The sequence below is a fragment of the Oryza brachyantha genome, chromosome 10 (assembly GCF_000231095.2).
Source record: "Oryza brachyantha chromosome 10, ObraRS2, whole genome shotgun sequence".
Classification (NCBI taxonomy): domain Eukaryota; kingdom Viridiplantae; phylum Streptophyta; class Magnoliopsida; order Poales; family Poaceae; genus Oryza; species Oryza brachyantha.
Window position 1 is genome coordinate 8,385,227 of NC_023172.2, and position 17,625 is coordinate 8,402,851.

Consider the following 17,625-nt stretch of genomic DNA (forward strand, 5'->3'; position numbering starts at 1 on the left):
CCTATACGGAGTATTAATCATGAACAGAGGTAACTGCCTATTAGAGAGACAAATTCAACCAAATTTAATTAGCTCATCTGATCCCTATATGTATAGTTCACACTTTGCGTTTTACATATAATAGCATTACAATTATATGTAAATAAGTAAATTACTATCTTGGAATTCATCATATATAGGGAACAGCAAAAAAAGGTAAAAAAAATGTCAAATTTATAATCTCAAAACTGTCGGACTTATTTACTAGACTATAATGTACACAAAGTTATGATTTTACATACATGTTTAATACTATTAGGAGTACATGTACAATTTCTTTTAGTGAATTTTGTTAGTTGGTGTGCGCGGTGACTGTAGTTAAAGATTGTATGCTCGAGATGTGTTACCGGAATCAACACATATGTCTCTCATAGTAGCTTCTGTGATTTTAATGTTCTAAGAATAAATTATTTCTAAATTATGTCTCTAATAGTAGCTTGTGTTCGAAATAATTTGTATTTATTTCTATATTCAATTTATTCTTATTTGTCACCATATCCAATTGAAAATTTGAAAATGATTATGCTACATGTATTATTCACCTTTACCCTTCCATCTTCAACCCTACTGATGACACCACCTTGATGGGTCCAATTCTATTATTAAGATTTAATAGGGCCGTCTTCCAAAAAAAAAAATTTAATAGGGGCACAAATGGATCCCTAGAGCTTGTACTCCCTCGTTGACTTTTAGGTTCACGTTTGACCATTCGTCTTATTAAAAAAAATTATATAATTATTAATTATTTTGTTATAATATGATTTATTATTATAAAAACTTTAATTATGCATTATAATTTTGCATATTTAGATATAAATTTTGAATAAGACGAATGGTCCAACGTGATTCTAAAAGTCAACGATATCATATATAAAAATATGGAGGGAGTACAAGTCTTTCTCGATTCCCAGGAGGTCCAAACACAAAATCTTGACCTACAGGGTATACCGGTATAGCAAGAGTCACAGATTAGCATAAGCTTATTTTGAAGGCCGAAAATACTTCAGACTTATTCATGTGGATGGGCTGGTAATATGAAATATAGTCGCATACCACTGTATGGTGTTTGAGAAAGCTGAGATTATATGATTGAAGTATTATCTGATTTTTATTTAAGGATGTGAATGACTCAATTAACTCTTACAAGGTTAAAATCCTACTTTTAAAGAAAATCAAACAACAAGCTTTATTTTTTCTCTTTTATTTCAGCTTGAGCTTTTGCTACTCTTATTCACTAATTATTAGTTGTGTACATACGTATGCGAAGTACATGCTCCCAGCATCGATCTACTGATCACTGATGATTGGCCTTGCTTATAGGCCTATTTATGTGCTCTAATACGTTTAGAAAAAAAGACTAGAAACAGATATATTAGTTGTTGTTGAGAGAGATGATCCCATTGTTGATCATCCACTCCATGCTCCAGTGGTTGTTGACGTTCTTGAAGGTCCAGTAGGCCCATCCGAAGGTAGCTTTCCCGTACACATCTATCTGGGCCTGTGCAAACCTCTGGTAATCCTGGTCAGATGCTCCCTGTACTTTCCACTCTGCCACCCACTCTCCTGCACACATAATTACACGACATACATATCACATTAAAAACACGCAAATTAATCTTCAAGTAAAAGGAATACCATCATGAAGAAAATTCTTGGCAAACACATTTTTTTTGTTGATCCAATCCAACCAGTAAGAGGAAGGTGCAAAATACTGGATTACTTTTTATCTCTCCTTTCTCTTAACCGGTGAGTGCACGAGCGTTCGGTGGTAGATCTTACTATAGGGGTCTGAACAAATTAGATAATTAGATATAGCTCCAACCTCTTTCAATTCATTTTGACGTAAAATTCTGGAAGAGTCATTTCGTGAGGCTCCCATGGTTTTAACAGGGGTAATGGAAACTCGATTAATTTCTCACTACCCTCATACTAAATCCGTCCTACATGCATTATGAGCCCTCACCGCCCGCCCCTGCGCGTGTTACGGGCGCTACTGCGTTTTGAAGACAAATAAATATTCATCGAAATTCGCAGAACAAAAAATAACTTGGCAACTCACCCACAAATGTCAGTGGCCGGCCGTTCTGCCTGGTGACGGTGGCGAGCTCGGCCGAGCGGCTGTTCCTGACGAAGTCGATGTTCTGCTGCACGGTGAGGCCGTCGAAGTCGCTGGTGAAGAGGTTGTAGTAGTGCACGTCGACGACGGCGCCCGGCAGGCCGCCGGCGAAGTCGAGGAGCTCCGTGTTGCTCGCCGACAGCCGGTTGGACATGATCACGTACGCCGTCGACGTGTACTTGCGCACGGCGTCGTAGCCGTCCTTGTAGTATTTCATCAGAGCCGGGAGAGACGCGCCCGGTGCCAGCGGCTCGTTCAGGAGCTCCACTGCCAGGAGGCTTGGGCTTCTCTTATATCTGTGTGTAGAATAATTTAGGACATGAAAAAGGGATAAATTATCCGCCGTAACTGATAAATCAGGCGTTTTTATGTGAGAAAAAAAATATGGACAACATATTTACAAAGAAAAATAATTTATAAATAAAATTTGAATATAGGTGCTCTTTAGTGATCTAAAAGAAAAAAAATCTAAAAATTAGAATACGATAAAAGAACTCCAAAATCGACTCTATGTTTAAAGTTAAAATTTAAATTCTAATATATAAGCATTAGCAAAAGGCGTAGTGAATTGAGACGTGGAATAATCGAAATGTGAAATGCGACCTGTTTGTGAGGAAATCGATGACTTTGACGGTTTGTGCTATGTTGGCATCCGTGGCGCCCCACTCCTGTGAGCCGTCTTTGGAGGCACTGTGCTCGTATGGGTTCTGTGACCCAGGTGCAGCGTGCAAGTCCACGATCACTCCCAAGTTATACTTCCTGCAATGTACACATACAGAGGACACATGCATATAATTCTCTGTCATTTGTAAAGTACAACCATCGAGACTGTTCATCTTTTTTGTCAGAAATCATGCTTTGGAATTGTTCTTTTTCTTTGAAATGAAAACTTATGTAACATCACTTGACTTCCTAGCCAGATCAGAAACTAAGGTCACGTTTAGTTCCCAAAAACTTTTTCCAAAAACATCACATTGAATCTTTGGACATCTAAATAAAACATTAAATATACATGAACATTAAAACTAATTACACAATTATGGAGGAAATCGTGAGACGAATCTTTTGAGTCTAATTAATGCATGAATAGTCATAAGTGCTATAGTAACTAACATGTGCTAGTGACGGATTAATTAGACTCACAAAATTCCTCTCGCGGTTTCCAGGCGGAATCTAAAATTTGTTTTGTAATTAGACTACGTTTAATACTTCAAATGTGATGTTTTACGTGTCGATGTGACCTTCCTTCTAAAATTTTTTGCGAACTAAACACAACCTAAGATCAATTGCGGTGGTTCTGAAACAATGAATAATTTCCAGGTTAAATTGTGAAGATGCTATACTTACTCTGCCCATTTGAATGCATTATCCAAGGTTTGGAGAGATCCTGCCACGAAAGGAGCAGGAGGATTGGGGTCGCTAGCAATCCACCATCCAACTGGGATTCTCACTGCGTTTAGACCACTTGTTGATATGAACTTGAAGTCATTCTCCACTATGTATGTGCGCCAGTGTTGCTGAGAAAAAGACAGCAAAATAAAGACACCAAAAATCATCTCACTTTGTCCATATAATTTGCTGATCGATTAGTCACAAATTGGCAGCAGAGGCTTGCAGCTGCCTGTTCTATTAAAAAGACCAGGAGACATATATGTAATTGATTCCATTCCTGAAGAAATGCAAGGATATGATGGCTTTGTGCTTATCCACAGAAAATAGTCATCTGTTATTTTGTTGATTAGTGCCAGCCTCTAGCCCTCTAGTTCTCTTATGGAATTAATTGGACTGGAGAAAATGCCTTGAATCAGTCAAAACTTGATGGTCCTGATAGAAATTTAAGGTTTTCATCAATTTTGTCAAAGTACTTGCTGGGAACATCTGGTCATAGCCCAGCCATTCTTATCTGAGTAATACCAGTTCTCGCCACTATTATTCAAAGATAGCTGTCTATAATTTTGTTAACGAACAAGAATAGGCGATAGTATCCATCAACTCAAAACCAAACCTGGAAGCAAGCTATGGTATCTAGATGCATTGACCACTTTCAAGAGATCAAGAGGTTACAGTCATTTGCCCTTGAGCTATGGAAACGGATATGTAAATATCACTTTCTGGTAATTTAAGAGCCGAAAGGTTGTTCCGGTCTATATTAAACTAGTTTACTTAGTCTTTGTTATGTTCAATATTTCTCCGAGTACTCTGTTCAGTTCTATAATTCTTGTTATTTTAAATAACAATATGGTCAAACTTTTAAAACTTGGACTAATTAACAACTTTAAAATATTTAGTTCGAGACTACTAACACAACATGTATTAATTTATTAGATATATTTTAATAGAAAATCACGGTATCTAGAAGACCATATCATTATTGAAAAAATATTAAACTGGAGGAATCAAAATTGCAATACCGTCATTATAATTTTGCTAAATTGGAGATATGTCATCCTAATCCACGTATCATTGACTCATGTGTGTCTTATATGTCAGTGAAATACCAATAATATATCTCTAACTTTAAAAAATCATAATAACATGGTTGCAAATTTTCATATTTGAAATGTTTAGCTATTTACCCCCATCCAACTAAAAAAGTGGAGCTGAAATAAATTAATGAGCTTGAGATGTGTTACCCTGAGCACTTGTGTGGCCTTTGCTTTACCATAGCCATTGCAGATTTGGTACTCCCCTTGTAGACCGCCGACCCTGGTGACCACAAACACCGAGGGGTCATCGTCGCCCCAATTTGTGCTGCTTCCATCATAATCTGCCGTAACCAAGTCCCTTGTCCTCGCCTAGCGTCATAACAAAAAGAAAACAAGCCATACTTTATTTACATCAAGCTAACCATAAGAAATATGGTAAAGACTGAAATTAGGAAACTTAATTTGTGGAAGGATGTAGAAAGTTCTTGTACAATAAGTTTAACCGTATAAGAAGTGTCCTAACGGAAAACAAGAAAACATGCATGTATGATGTATCCTGTTCGATCCGAACGGTGCCTAATTTCTCTTCCATATTTCTGAGCCAACTTAGGAACCCATCTATCCTAGAAAGTCAATAGTTTAGGCTAAATGTAAGGTGTAAGAGTCAATTTTGAAACAATACGATCGTAGTCGTATAAATTTGACTGCCAGAGAAACGTTGAATCCCTTTGACCCATGCAAAAAATAATCCAAACAAATGGTATAGTTGTTGCCATAATCCCTTTTTACCACAGTATAAGCAATTATGCACTAATTCTCATGATTTCGATCATACGTATGGTTTAAGACGTACCCAATCCAATTATCTCAAAAATTTTAAAATTAATCATTGAAGTGACTAAAAAGGAACATTTTAATAATCTAATAGAATACCAACAATGCTTTTAGCAATGCACAAACTGGCTGATCTCTAGCTCGATCATAACCTGCATGAATGCGCTGGCCATATATTTGTCGTTGCCACCACTGTTCAGAGAGCGATACAACACGCCATGCATGGACCAATATGCAGCTCGCAAGTTTGGCAGCAATCCAGCACATGCATGCCTGCCTGCCTATCTATCCATCTATCCTGACCTCCAGGAAATCCACTACTACTAAGGTCACCTCCAATGAAAATCTATAAGCTATATATAAGATATACTATACAATTTTTTAATAGAAAAGAGATAAAAGCTATCTCTTAATCAAGAGATAGTCTCTTGCACATATTTAATTATGAAGTGAGAATGAATTGTAGGGCCATTTGTATTATGAGCTATTTGCTAAGAGTTAGACCATTGAACAAGTTGTATTTTAGGATGCTTAGAGATAGCATGCTATCTGTATTGTTAGAGGTGGCCTAACTAGCTGTTGCCATTGGAAACATGCAAAACCACCGTAGCTTTCAAGGTGTGTGATGGTGACCGATGTGTGGCGTCTTTCTTACCTGCAGAAACCTCCCATTGGGGGCCCTTATGCGAGCACGGGTCTGGTCGTCGTTGCGCACGAGGTGGAACGCCTCCCCCGCCCCCGGCGAGGCCACCGTTGCGACAACGGTGGCGCCATCGCTGGCGACAGTCACGAAGTGGTTGTCGAACACCCTGAGGTTGAAGGTGTTCTCGTCGATCCTCCATAGCTTGAAGGTCTCCCACCCCGAGGCGCTCGTCCGATTGGCGACGAGGATGGTGCCGCCGCCTTGCTCGGCGCACAGGTACATGTTTTGGGTCACCGACTTGAACTGGAGCTGGGTTCCGTCCTACGATGCAAATGGCGTTCGACGTTTAGGATAAGATTCAGTCAAACTTTTTAAATCTTAAAAAACCGATGTACATGTGTATGTACCAGAAGGTCTTTGTTAAGAATGCCATCGAAGAGGGATGGGAGTATCCATCCCTCGGTGACGAGCCACCCTCCGAGGTTCACCGCTCGAATGGGAGGCGACACCCCTTGGTTCGCCGGCCGCCGCGCCACCGTCCTCCCATCAGAGACGGAGAAGATGGAGGGCGAGAAGAGGAGGAAGAGGAGAAGCAGCTCGAGCTTGGGCATGGTGAAGAGGATCAGATTATTCAGCTCGATCGCTGATCAGCGTGGATGGTTATCTTAGCTCACCTTGGCAATGCATTTATAGAGGCACGATGGATGCAGCATGTGCGTACGAACTGCCTACTTGATAATTATAAATGCAAGAATAGAATAAAATGTGGACACCCAGAGTTGAACAGTTGATGCCTAGCTATAGTAACTATGCCCCCCATTGTTTCGGAAATAAGCGAAAACATGTTTTTGCAAATAAAAAATAATTTACAGGTAAAACTTTTATATACATGTCCATATTGACTCAAAAGCGAAATGTGTAAAATAAACTATGATGAAAAAACTACAAAATTAAGTCTAAAATTAAGTTCTAAAATTTAAATTTTGGCTTATAAGCAGTTGTAACTGCGAAACAAACAATGGGAGCTTATATTCTTTTGTTGCTAAAAGATTATCCAACATCTTGATATTTATTTAATAATATATATGATAAAATTATTTTGCTTCAAAAATATGAAACAATAAATTTTTACGTAGAAATTTTTTTAAAAAAACATATGGTTCAACCGTTCAAAAGATACGGGCATAAAAACTTTCAATAATCAGGGCGCACAGTCCACTAGCGGCAACGTTGGCTTCATAATGAGCAGCGTTCTTTGACTTTTGACTGCAGCCGTCCGATCGATAGATGGTGCGGCTGGCCGGATGCCTTTGCTTTGACCGGTCAAACCCTGCGCCGTGGCCGTCCGATGAGATGATCGAACGGATGGCATAGATTTTTCTAGATAATCATCAGATGGGATAATTCTTGGATCAGCTTCGACAGCGTTGATTGGTCCATTAATGGACGGATGGATTCAGCGGCTGGCGTATAATTCTATTGGCTGCATGACAGCATGAACTTGCGTAGCACAAACATTTGTATATTTTTCAAAGTAATATCTTGGGAGATTTAAGCATATTTACATGTGCATTTCGGAAATGGGCGTAGTATATACTATTATAAGCAGGGGACATTTATTGGTCAGTCGTTTGAAAAAACTAAATTCATCAATCGATTTTGTTAGAGGCTGGATGGAAATCAAATAATAATTGATTTTGTTAGATGTTAGATGGAAATCAAATAATAATAGAGGAAATCAAACAAAGCAGCATGTGAAAAGGCACAAATCTTAAAGCAATCTAATGGATAAAATAGATTAAAAAAATTTAAGCTATTGACAAATAGTAATGTTTAGGTTGATAAGATTGGTTTTTGGAGCACCCCTTGAGGAGCTTCAGAAAAAAAATAAAGAGTTGGCCTCTAACTTCAGGATTTTTTCGGATTTGGAGTTTCTGAAGCTGAACACGTTTGGCAGGAAAAAATTAGAATAGAGTTAAAAATATTGGAGTGGAGATATACCAAACAGGCCCTAAACCTGTTATAAGTACGTACACACTGGCAGGAGCAGACACACCATAAGTTTCAGTTTCATGTATTCACTGGCATACCCAATTGTTTTTGAAATATAAATATATAAGTGAATATATACACTATGTTAGGCCTAATAAATAGGATAATGAAATCATTTGTTGCATCCAAAGCATACTAGTCAGAAAGTTAAGTCGTAATTTCCTTTAGTTGTTTCATAATGTGCTCAGACAGATTATTGAGATTTTTTAAAATATGAACAAGGATATTTCTACTAGATTATGTTACCGTTGCAATTTAGGGTGCGTTTAGTTGGTGGTCAAGGTGAGATGAGATATGATCATCCATATTTTTAGGGATATGGTGATCCAGTTTTATGTTTGGTTAGATGGATGAGATGATCTAATTTTTTGTTTGGTTGGATGGATGATGATGGATAGGATGGACATATTGAATTACTAATAAATAATAATATAAATTAATCATCATAGATTTTATCGTAATTAATATAAATTATCAATTAAATATATCTATCATCATTAATTAATACTAATTTAAACTTGATAATTACTAATTAATATGTAAACAAGCTAATTATCACTAAACAATCACTAATGATCATGGTTCGCAGAGGTGGATGAGCTAATCTGGCCAATTTGGCCGGATACACCCATCTAAATATTCTCTTTCTGGGCCACCATATCCGGTTTCGCCCACGAACCAAATGCATCGAAAACCTGGACGACTATCTCACATCTAGGCATATCTCACCAACCAAACACACCCTTAATCTGTACTTTTCTTAACTTTTGTGTTTCGTATGGAGTGATTTTGTTCATAACTGTGAATAACCAGAGTTAAATGCCCCGCGTCTCCCGCTGCATCCTGGCACTGGCATGCCAATAGAGGTGATTGTGGCTGCCTTGGTCAGGGTGTGATTTATTGGCGTGAAAAACGTAGCAATCGATTAATATTAGTATATGATTAATTAATTATTAGTTCATAAAAATAAAAATAGATTAATATTATTTTTTAAAGAAATTTTATATAGAAAATTTTCGTATAGCATACACTGTTTAACAGTTCGGGAAATATGCATAAGAAAAACGAGAAAATTTAGTTAACACGTGTAAAGAACACGGCCTGATAAGCCAAATAACATATTTATAATGAAAAATATTTTTTAATAAAATTTTATATATTTGTTCTTAACGATTTAAAAACCAAGACTTAAAAAAATAATTAAACTATAATCGAAAAATCCTAAAAATCTAGCTTATAAGTATAAGCCGAAGCGAAAAAATAGAACCGATAATCTCAGGTAGAAAACAGCATTAGAACATGTATGGGGCCAGCAGCGGATTTACTACCAGAGCTAGGGGGCTTTAGTCTATCCTACCCGGTCGGCGCATTGAAGCCCCCTTACCCTTTATAAATTTTTTGGTATTAGCAAAGAGAGTAAAGGTGGAAAGTAGACATAACTTTCACAGATCTTTACTCTTTTTTATAGTCCTTTCTAATATTTTTTCTGTAGGGGCTGTGAGATCGTCGCCGCCGCGATCGATTCGTGCTGTTGAGACGTGCGTGCACGCTTTCCTTTTTATGCTGGACCCGTGAGACGTGCATGATCCCGCGCGATCTGTCGCCCGCGTAGCACGGCACACCCTGAATCCGGCCGGTGGAGACAAGCCAGGAAAGGCTGGCCGGAAATTGACGTTTTGATCATTTGTGACATGTTTGGTTATTGATATGGTCATGGATAAGATCGGATGTACGTGGTCATTTATATTTTTGTTATATATCGGCTAGGTTCTTTTGCCACAGATTATTACTCGGCTTTTACACACATACTCCCTGGTGTTTTTTTTTGCAAAAAACTTATATATACAAGGTTATCATTTTATTTTAATGTTTTATGTAGACTTTCAATTTTACATCAGTTTATTTTATTGTTTATATTATTAATAGCTATAAAAATAGATAATATTTTATTATTCATTAAGCAAAAGAACACAACCATGGTCATTCAACTTGTTTTGTTTGGTTTGTATGGACAGTCGCGAGGTGAACCTATTTCTTCGTTTGGTTTCAGGGATATAATCTGGATGCAATACACTAAAAAAATAATTATAGGATCAGCTTGTCGTGTATATTTTTTAATCAGAATATACCCCTCCAAGATCTTGTTTTAAAGATAATTGTAACAAATATAATGGTGTAACCGGATCACAACTTAGATGAAAAGATCATTTCAAGCTTGCGCGCGAGCAAGGGATTATACGAGGACAAGAGATTTGCAGACGAAAGACATATGGACCGAACATCACAAATACTAAAGAGCCATTTTGTACAAAGGTTGCGCTTTTTTCCCTGATTATTCTCATTTTTTCCCTGAACTACTAAAGTGTGAATTTTTTTTACAAAAAGTTCTATATTGAAGTTCATCATCTTAACTTTCTAAAATACACTTTTAACTTTATAGTAACTACTTTCTTCAATTACGCCACTAAATATTTATCAAAAAAATCATATAATATCTTATCTTCAGCGGGAAAAGAACATAGCCAAAATGCCACACTTTTTCTCCTTGGAAAAGTCAGGATCAGGCTCAAGCCATTCTTAGGGATGGCAATTTCCCCTATGGGGACGGGGGTGGAGAGCATTTTGGCCCCACTAGGACTTGGGTCGGGGGACGGGAGATAGTCTGTACTAGTGGAGATCCGAGAAGGCATTATAAACTTCAAAAACTGGTATATCGTCCAATAAAAATAAAAGCCCATTTAACAATAATATAAGGAAAAAGTTCACCGGAGATCCCTCCACTAAACGTTAAGTCTATCTGACGCCTATTAATCGCAAAAAGAGAAATATATACCCCTAAACTCGTATAAACCATTCAAAAAAGTCTCTCGCCAGTATCGATTCATGCTTTGCCTAGTTTTGCTGACGTGACATGTAATGGACCCCACATGTCAAGTTTTTCTTTTTTTCTCTCTCTCTCTTTCATCTTTTCTTGCTTTCTCTTCTTTTCGATCCTTTTATGGCCTTCCTCCGGTGACAGCGACGACGGCTGGCTGGCTGGACTCAAGCGACGGCGTTGTCCAGACAGGGCATGGGTAGCGTGTTGATGAGGCACGGTGTGATGGTGTTGAAGGCGAGCTACATCGTGGCGATGAGCGAGAACGTAGACACCAATAGGTTAATGATGACCGTGAGGCCGACGCAGATGGCAACCATCTCGGACAATGCCGGTCGGGGCTCCCTGATGGCAGCCCGCGGCATGAGGGTGGGGTGGGTAGGGTCGTCAGATTTGACATCCTAGTTCATAACAGTAGTGGAGAGGAGCAGGGAGGGGGGGGTGGGGTTGGGGGCCAGAGATGGAGAGGGTAAGGGCAGGTAGAGGGGAGGTCATGGCAACAAAGAAGAGGAGCAAGGTAGTAGAGAGGAGTGCATGAGGGAGTATGAGGTGGAGAGGAAGGTGGGGGTTAAAAAGAATCCCCACCCTGGCCTGGGTTTTAAAAACAACGGGTGCTGTGCCAATTAAAAATTAACATATATAACTTATGATATATGGGCTACGTTCGACCATACCATAAGTTAACTAAGTCTACCTCGTTTTCCACGCGCACGCTTCCCAAACTGCTAAACGGTGTATTTCTTTTAAAAAAATTTATAGAAAAAGTTGTTTTAAAAAATCATATTAATCTATTTTATATTTTATAATAATTAATAATTAATTAATCATATACTACTCTATTGCTATATTTTTCGTGCTGGTGTATAAGTTAACTTATGCCCCCCTTCCAAAAGGGCCATGATGCTTCATAAAAAATCTGATAGGTGTACTATATGTGTTAGTTTTTCCCGTAGAATCAGCATCTAGATTATACTGTAGGTGTCGAGGCGGTGAAAATTTCTCATAGTTGCCCGTTTTAGATTAACCGATACCTATTAGGCATCTCTTATTAGGGATTTTACACTAGTGCGAGGGAAACGCACTCACATCTACAAACATTTATTACTAAAACATCTAGCAAGAAGATGTTTTATTTCATCTATCCACCTTCAATTAAAACCAACACTTGCGGTCAACACAGGGCTCCGTGCTTCTGTGACTCATTTATTCATAATTATTCTGTGACTCATTTATTAATTAAGAACACTGACACATATATACTCAAACTCTCATTGGCTTTAGTCGGGCTTATATATATGTATTTTAGTAATTCATGGTAACTGGGGAAGAAAAGAACATATTCATTTCTAGTTTTTGAGTGAGATGATTCCATTCTTGATCATCCACTCCATGCTCCAGTGGTGGTTCACGTTCTTGAACGTCCAATAGGCCCATCCGAAGCTAGCTCGACCATACACGTCTTGCTGGATTTGTGCAAACCTCTGATAGTTCCCATCAGTTGTGTTCACGTTCCACTCTGCCACCCACTCTCCTGTGTAGCAATGGCAACGCATCACACCAAACATGTAATTCTCATTAATAAGTAGTATTTGTTCTAGTCATAAATATTTAACATTTAGAATAAATATCAGTCGAACTTTTAAAATTTGCACCATCAATATATATTTCTCAAATAGTTATCAGTTAAAAACCAAATAAATAGATAGGTTGATTTACCTTATAAGATTATTTTAGTAGAAATATTGATGGTTGGAATTTCACAAACCGACTTATAAAAAGAAGTCAAATATTTATTAGTAGAAAAAGTATAGGTGCTTTACGGTGCACTCTAATGTTAATAGGACTAATAAATATATTTATTTTTTTAATCTCACAGATCATATTTATTTGTACTAGCTACCACATAAACTAATAGTAGTAGAATATTTTTTGTAACTGTATTAGAATCTTAAATCAACAATCAAGATTCCCGTACGGACTATAATAAAAATACTACTAGCAGATAGCATGTGGCTAAGTCGGAAAGGTAATTAAAAATGTTCGTAACACATACTTTATTCTTCCAATGGGAACAAGGTCTAGAACAAACTAAGCTTTTTTTGTTAAATCTATGTTTAATGCTCTATTTAAATGTCAAAAAATCGATATATGTTTTTGTGAAAATTTTTTGGGAACCAAAGTACTAAACAGGGCCTTACCCACAAATGACAATGGCCGGCCATTCTGCCTGGTGACAGTGGCGAGCTCATCCGCACGTTTGGTCCTCACGTACTCGATGTTCTGCTCCACGGTCAGGCCGTTGAACTCGCCGGTGTAGAGGTTGTAGTAGTGCACGTCGACGACGGCGCCGGGCAGGCCGCCGGCGAAGTCGAGCAGCTCCGTGTTTTTCTCCGCCGACAGCCGGTTGGACATGATCACGTACGCCGTCGCCGTGTGCTTGCGCACGGCGTCGTAGCCGTCCTTGTAGTATTTCGTCAGAGCTTCCAGAGAGACGCCGGGTCCCTGTGGCTCGTTCAGCAGCTCAATGGCTAGCAGGCTTGGGCTGCTCGTATATCTATGATTAATTTAGGACAAGAGGAAATGAAAAAAAATTAGTTACTCCCTCCGTTTCGTAACGTAAGATGTTTGATTTTTTTTATAATGTTGGACCATTTGTCTTATTCAAAAGATTATAGAAATATCATTTATTTTGTGGGTAATTCTCCGGTGCATTTTAATTACTTGATTAGCAGTATTTAGTAGATGGTATTTTTTACTTTGTTAATTACTTGATTAGCAATATTTTGTAATTTTGTTTCCTTTAGAAATAAAGATCACAATAAAAATGACGATATTACCCCTTCAAATTTCTACTGCATCTAATATTGTTAGTAGTATAATTTAATCACAGCTATCCGATAAAAATAGATCAACGATATGGATAAAATTCTACTACCAGTAAAACGCACTGGAGTCGGCTCCTTATTTTGCTTGTGAATTACTTTATTATTAAAAGAAGTTTAAGCATGACTTGCCATTTTTTATGTTTATACTAAATTTTTGAATAAGACGAATGGTCAAATGTTGCAATTAAAAAAGACAAACATCTTACATCATGAAATGAAGGTAGTATAATATATTTTAGTGTATGTTAATTGTATTGTGAATTAAGTCTTCTCTTCTTTTTTTTTTTGAGAAGGAATTGTGAATTGAATTGAAATCTTCATGGATGTAATGGAGTGTGACCTGGATGCAAGGAAATCGATGACTTGGACGGTTTGGGCTATGTTTGCATCTGTGGTGCCCCACTCCCGGGAACCATCTTTGGAGGCGCTGTGTTCAAACGGGTTCTGAGAACCAGGTGCAGCATGCAAGTCCACAATGACTCCCAAGTTATACTTCCTGTAGTGTGCATATATAATGTACACATTAAACTGTAGAGCATGTATATATCAAGGCAGCGACCGGATCGAGATTAGCTCTAATTTAACTGAATGAGCTAAGGGTCTCTTTTGAATCACACAAAAGAAAAAAACGGAGCAATATAAAAAAAAACATATGATTCTGACGGGAATGTAAGCATAAAACAGAAGATTGCAAAACACAAGAAAAACATAGAAATAGCCGTTTGATTAACCACATAAAAAACAAAGGAATTTGAGGAGAGATAAAAACTCAAAGGATTTTTTTCATGAGGTTCTACCTCTTGTTAAATTTTTTCCAAAACTTATATGGGAAGAGGCATTCCATAGGAATTTCATAGGGCTCATTCTTTGATTCAAATGGTTTTGTACGAAAATTTTCTATAGGAATAAAATCCTCTAAAATTCTTATGAATTTCTTTTGAATCGAAGGGGCCTAAGTTTTATATTTGAGATCTTAACGATAAAACTTAGTCAATTAATTTAGTTGAACTAGAGCGAGTCACGGATTGCCCGTACATCAAGGCTACTTTTTTTCACTCTGTTGAGCCTTTTGGATAAAAAAAATCATGTATACTTACTCTGCCCATTGAAATGCGTTATCCAAGGCTTCGAGGGATCCACCGACGAAAGGAGCTGGAGGACTGGGATCGCTGGCTATCCACCAACCAACTGGAATTCTAACTGCATTTAGCCCACTTGTTGAGATGAATTGGAAATCACTCTCAACTATGTACGTGCTCCAATGTTCCTAGGGAATTAATATGAAAATCAAAGTTGAAAATTTAAATATTAGCTTATATACATAGGCAAAAATGAAAAGATGGGGTGTAAATTTCTGGCATATGCACTATAGATGCACGTGGCCTAATTATTCCAGTGAAGCTAAAAAAAATACAATAGTTTAAAACATAACAAGAATGGAATAAACCCCAGCTTACATAAAGCTAAAGGAAAGAAGCAACTAATGCGCCACCCCAAGAAGGAAGTATCGATTCTGTAATTTGCATATTCCTTTATTTTTAGAATTTTCAGCTATATATTGCCCTTAAAAGTGATCTTGATAGGAAGAAAACAACAAGTTCTACACAGGATATTTCCATGTGAAGGTAAAAACGGAGGCAAAATGAGCTGCTCCCAATAAGTTTAATCAAAGTTTATAGAAAAATATAACAGTGTTTTTAAAATAAAATAAGTATACCGTAAAATTATATTCAATAGTTGGTTAATGAAACTGATTTAGTGTTGTCGATATTAGTACATTTTTCACAAATTCGACCAAAACTTCAATAGTTTTGGGTTATAAAAAAATATCAAAAGTGACTTATAATATGAAACAAAAAAAAAGTAATTAATTAAAGGTCTTACCCTGAGCACTTGTGTGGCTTTTGTTCTACCATAGCCATTGCAGAGTTGGTACTCCCCTCGAAGACCATACACGTTTGTGACTGCAAACACCGATGGGTCATTGTCGCGCCAGCTCGTGCTTTCACCATCATAATCTGCTGTAACTGAGCCCTTTGTCTTGGCCTAGCATCATCACAAGAGAAAACAAAATCATATTTTACGACATATATAAGGCAAATTTTCGTTAGCTCTTTTTAATTAGCTTGTGGTTTGTGGATTATGATGATTATCTGTGCCTCGAAAAGTGTGATTTGATGCTAATCAAATTGGTCGATGAACAAAAGAAGGTAATGCTTTTTGCTAGCCTAGATGGGGTCAACCGGTCAAGGTTAGGACAGAACAATACAGTTTTGGTCCTCTACATTTGACCGGAGAACAACTTCAGTTTTTTGTGATGCAGACAGAACAGGAAAAATAATGCAGACAGACAGTCTAACTTGTTAACCTTCAACAAATTAAACACATTGTCAAGAACACATTTTTGTTGACTTATTCACCGTAGAAAAAGTAAAAGAGGACCAATTTATGTTCATGGGCCTAGCCAGCTCTTGATTTATCCACAGATTTCACACAAATTGCTAAACTACTACTTTCGATGGTTAAATTGGAAAGATGGTTAGCAGTGCTCCCTCCACACATAATTAAATGACATTTCAGACAAGCAATTAGCAAACAAAATAGGCAAAATGTTTATTTGAATCGACAAATAAAGATGACCGGAGGTAGAAACATATTAGTCATACCTGCAGGAACCTTCCATTTGGTGCCCTGATGCGCAGATGGGTCAGAACGTTATTGCTGTTACGCAACATCTGAAACTGGAACGCCTCCCCTGGCCCCGGTGAACCCACGGTCGCGGTGACGGTGACACCGTCGCCGGCGATGGTGACGAAGTGGTTGTCGAACACCTTGAGATTGAATGTGTCGTCGTTGATCCTCCATAGCTTGAAGGTCTCCCACCCCGAGGCACTCGCCCGGTTGGCGACGATGCTGGCGCCTCCGCCCTGTTCAGCTGAGAGGTACATCCCCTGGGTCACCGACTTGAACTGGAGCTGAGTGCCATCCTAATGGGCACAACATAAGATGTGTTATGAAAGATAGTGGCTAACTAATTGATCAATACTTTTGTCTTAAAAATAGCTTCTTGTGTAGTGATATGAAATTTTTCTTACAGCATTTGAAATTTCATATTTTCTAATATAAAATTTGGTACATTCTGAGGACGCTACAAAATATAGTGTCTTTCGCTATTTTTTCATGAACCGCGAAATCAATTTAGATACGAACCAGAAGATCTTTGTTGACAATGTTATCGAAGAGGGATGGCAGGATCCAGCCCTCGGTGACAAGCCACCCTCCGAGGTTCACCGCGCGAATGGGAGACGACGGCTGCAAGTCATTCGTCTGCGCCGTCATCCTCCTCCCATCGGAGACAGAGAAGAGACACGGCGAGCAGAGGAGGAGGAGGAGGAAGAGAAGCTCAAAGCGGCGCATGATGAGCAAGAGCTTCCAAGGCAGCTATACAAGTGTGGCTACCTCAGCTCAAATTTGGTCATGGATATATAGGCAACGATGCATGTGGATGAGAGTGTTAATTTGGTAAGTTAATATGCGCCTAATACGTACAAGAAAACGCGTGTGGTTTCGTACAGTTGATGGCTGCGTGAGGAATCTGTTTTGTGCATGCTTAGCGAGTGGTTTTTAAGCCTTGACCGTTGACCGGAATCGCCTTATGCTATTTGACTCGTAGTCAAACTTGGCCCAGTGACCGTCCGATGCTGACCAATGGTCTTATCGTTTCGTTTTTTTTTTGAGGAAAATAAATAAACGAG

The 17,625-nt window shown here is 38.1% G+C and overlaps 1 protein-coding gene across 1 annotated transcript; it reads right to left on the reverse strand.

The window, feature by feature from the left end:
• Positions 1–1,116: 1,116 nt before the first annotated feature.
• Positions 1,117–17,303, reverse strand: LOC102717378. The gene is given in 14 exon segments (XM_015841941.2): positions 1,117–1,602; positions 2,099–2,451; positions 2,759–2,914; positions 3,503–3,672; positions 4,789–4,950; positions 6,071–6,379; positions 6,466–6,569; positions 12,322–12,516; positions 13,184–13,539; positions 14,211–14,366; positions 14,968–15,137; positions 15,755–15,916; positions 16,537–16,857; positions 17,081–17,303. Coding segments are annotated over 14 exon segments (3,012 nt in total). The 5' UTR covers positions 17,288–17,303; the 3' UTR covers positions 1,117–1,411.
• Between the last annotated feature and the right edge of the window lie 322 nt (positions 17,304–17,625).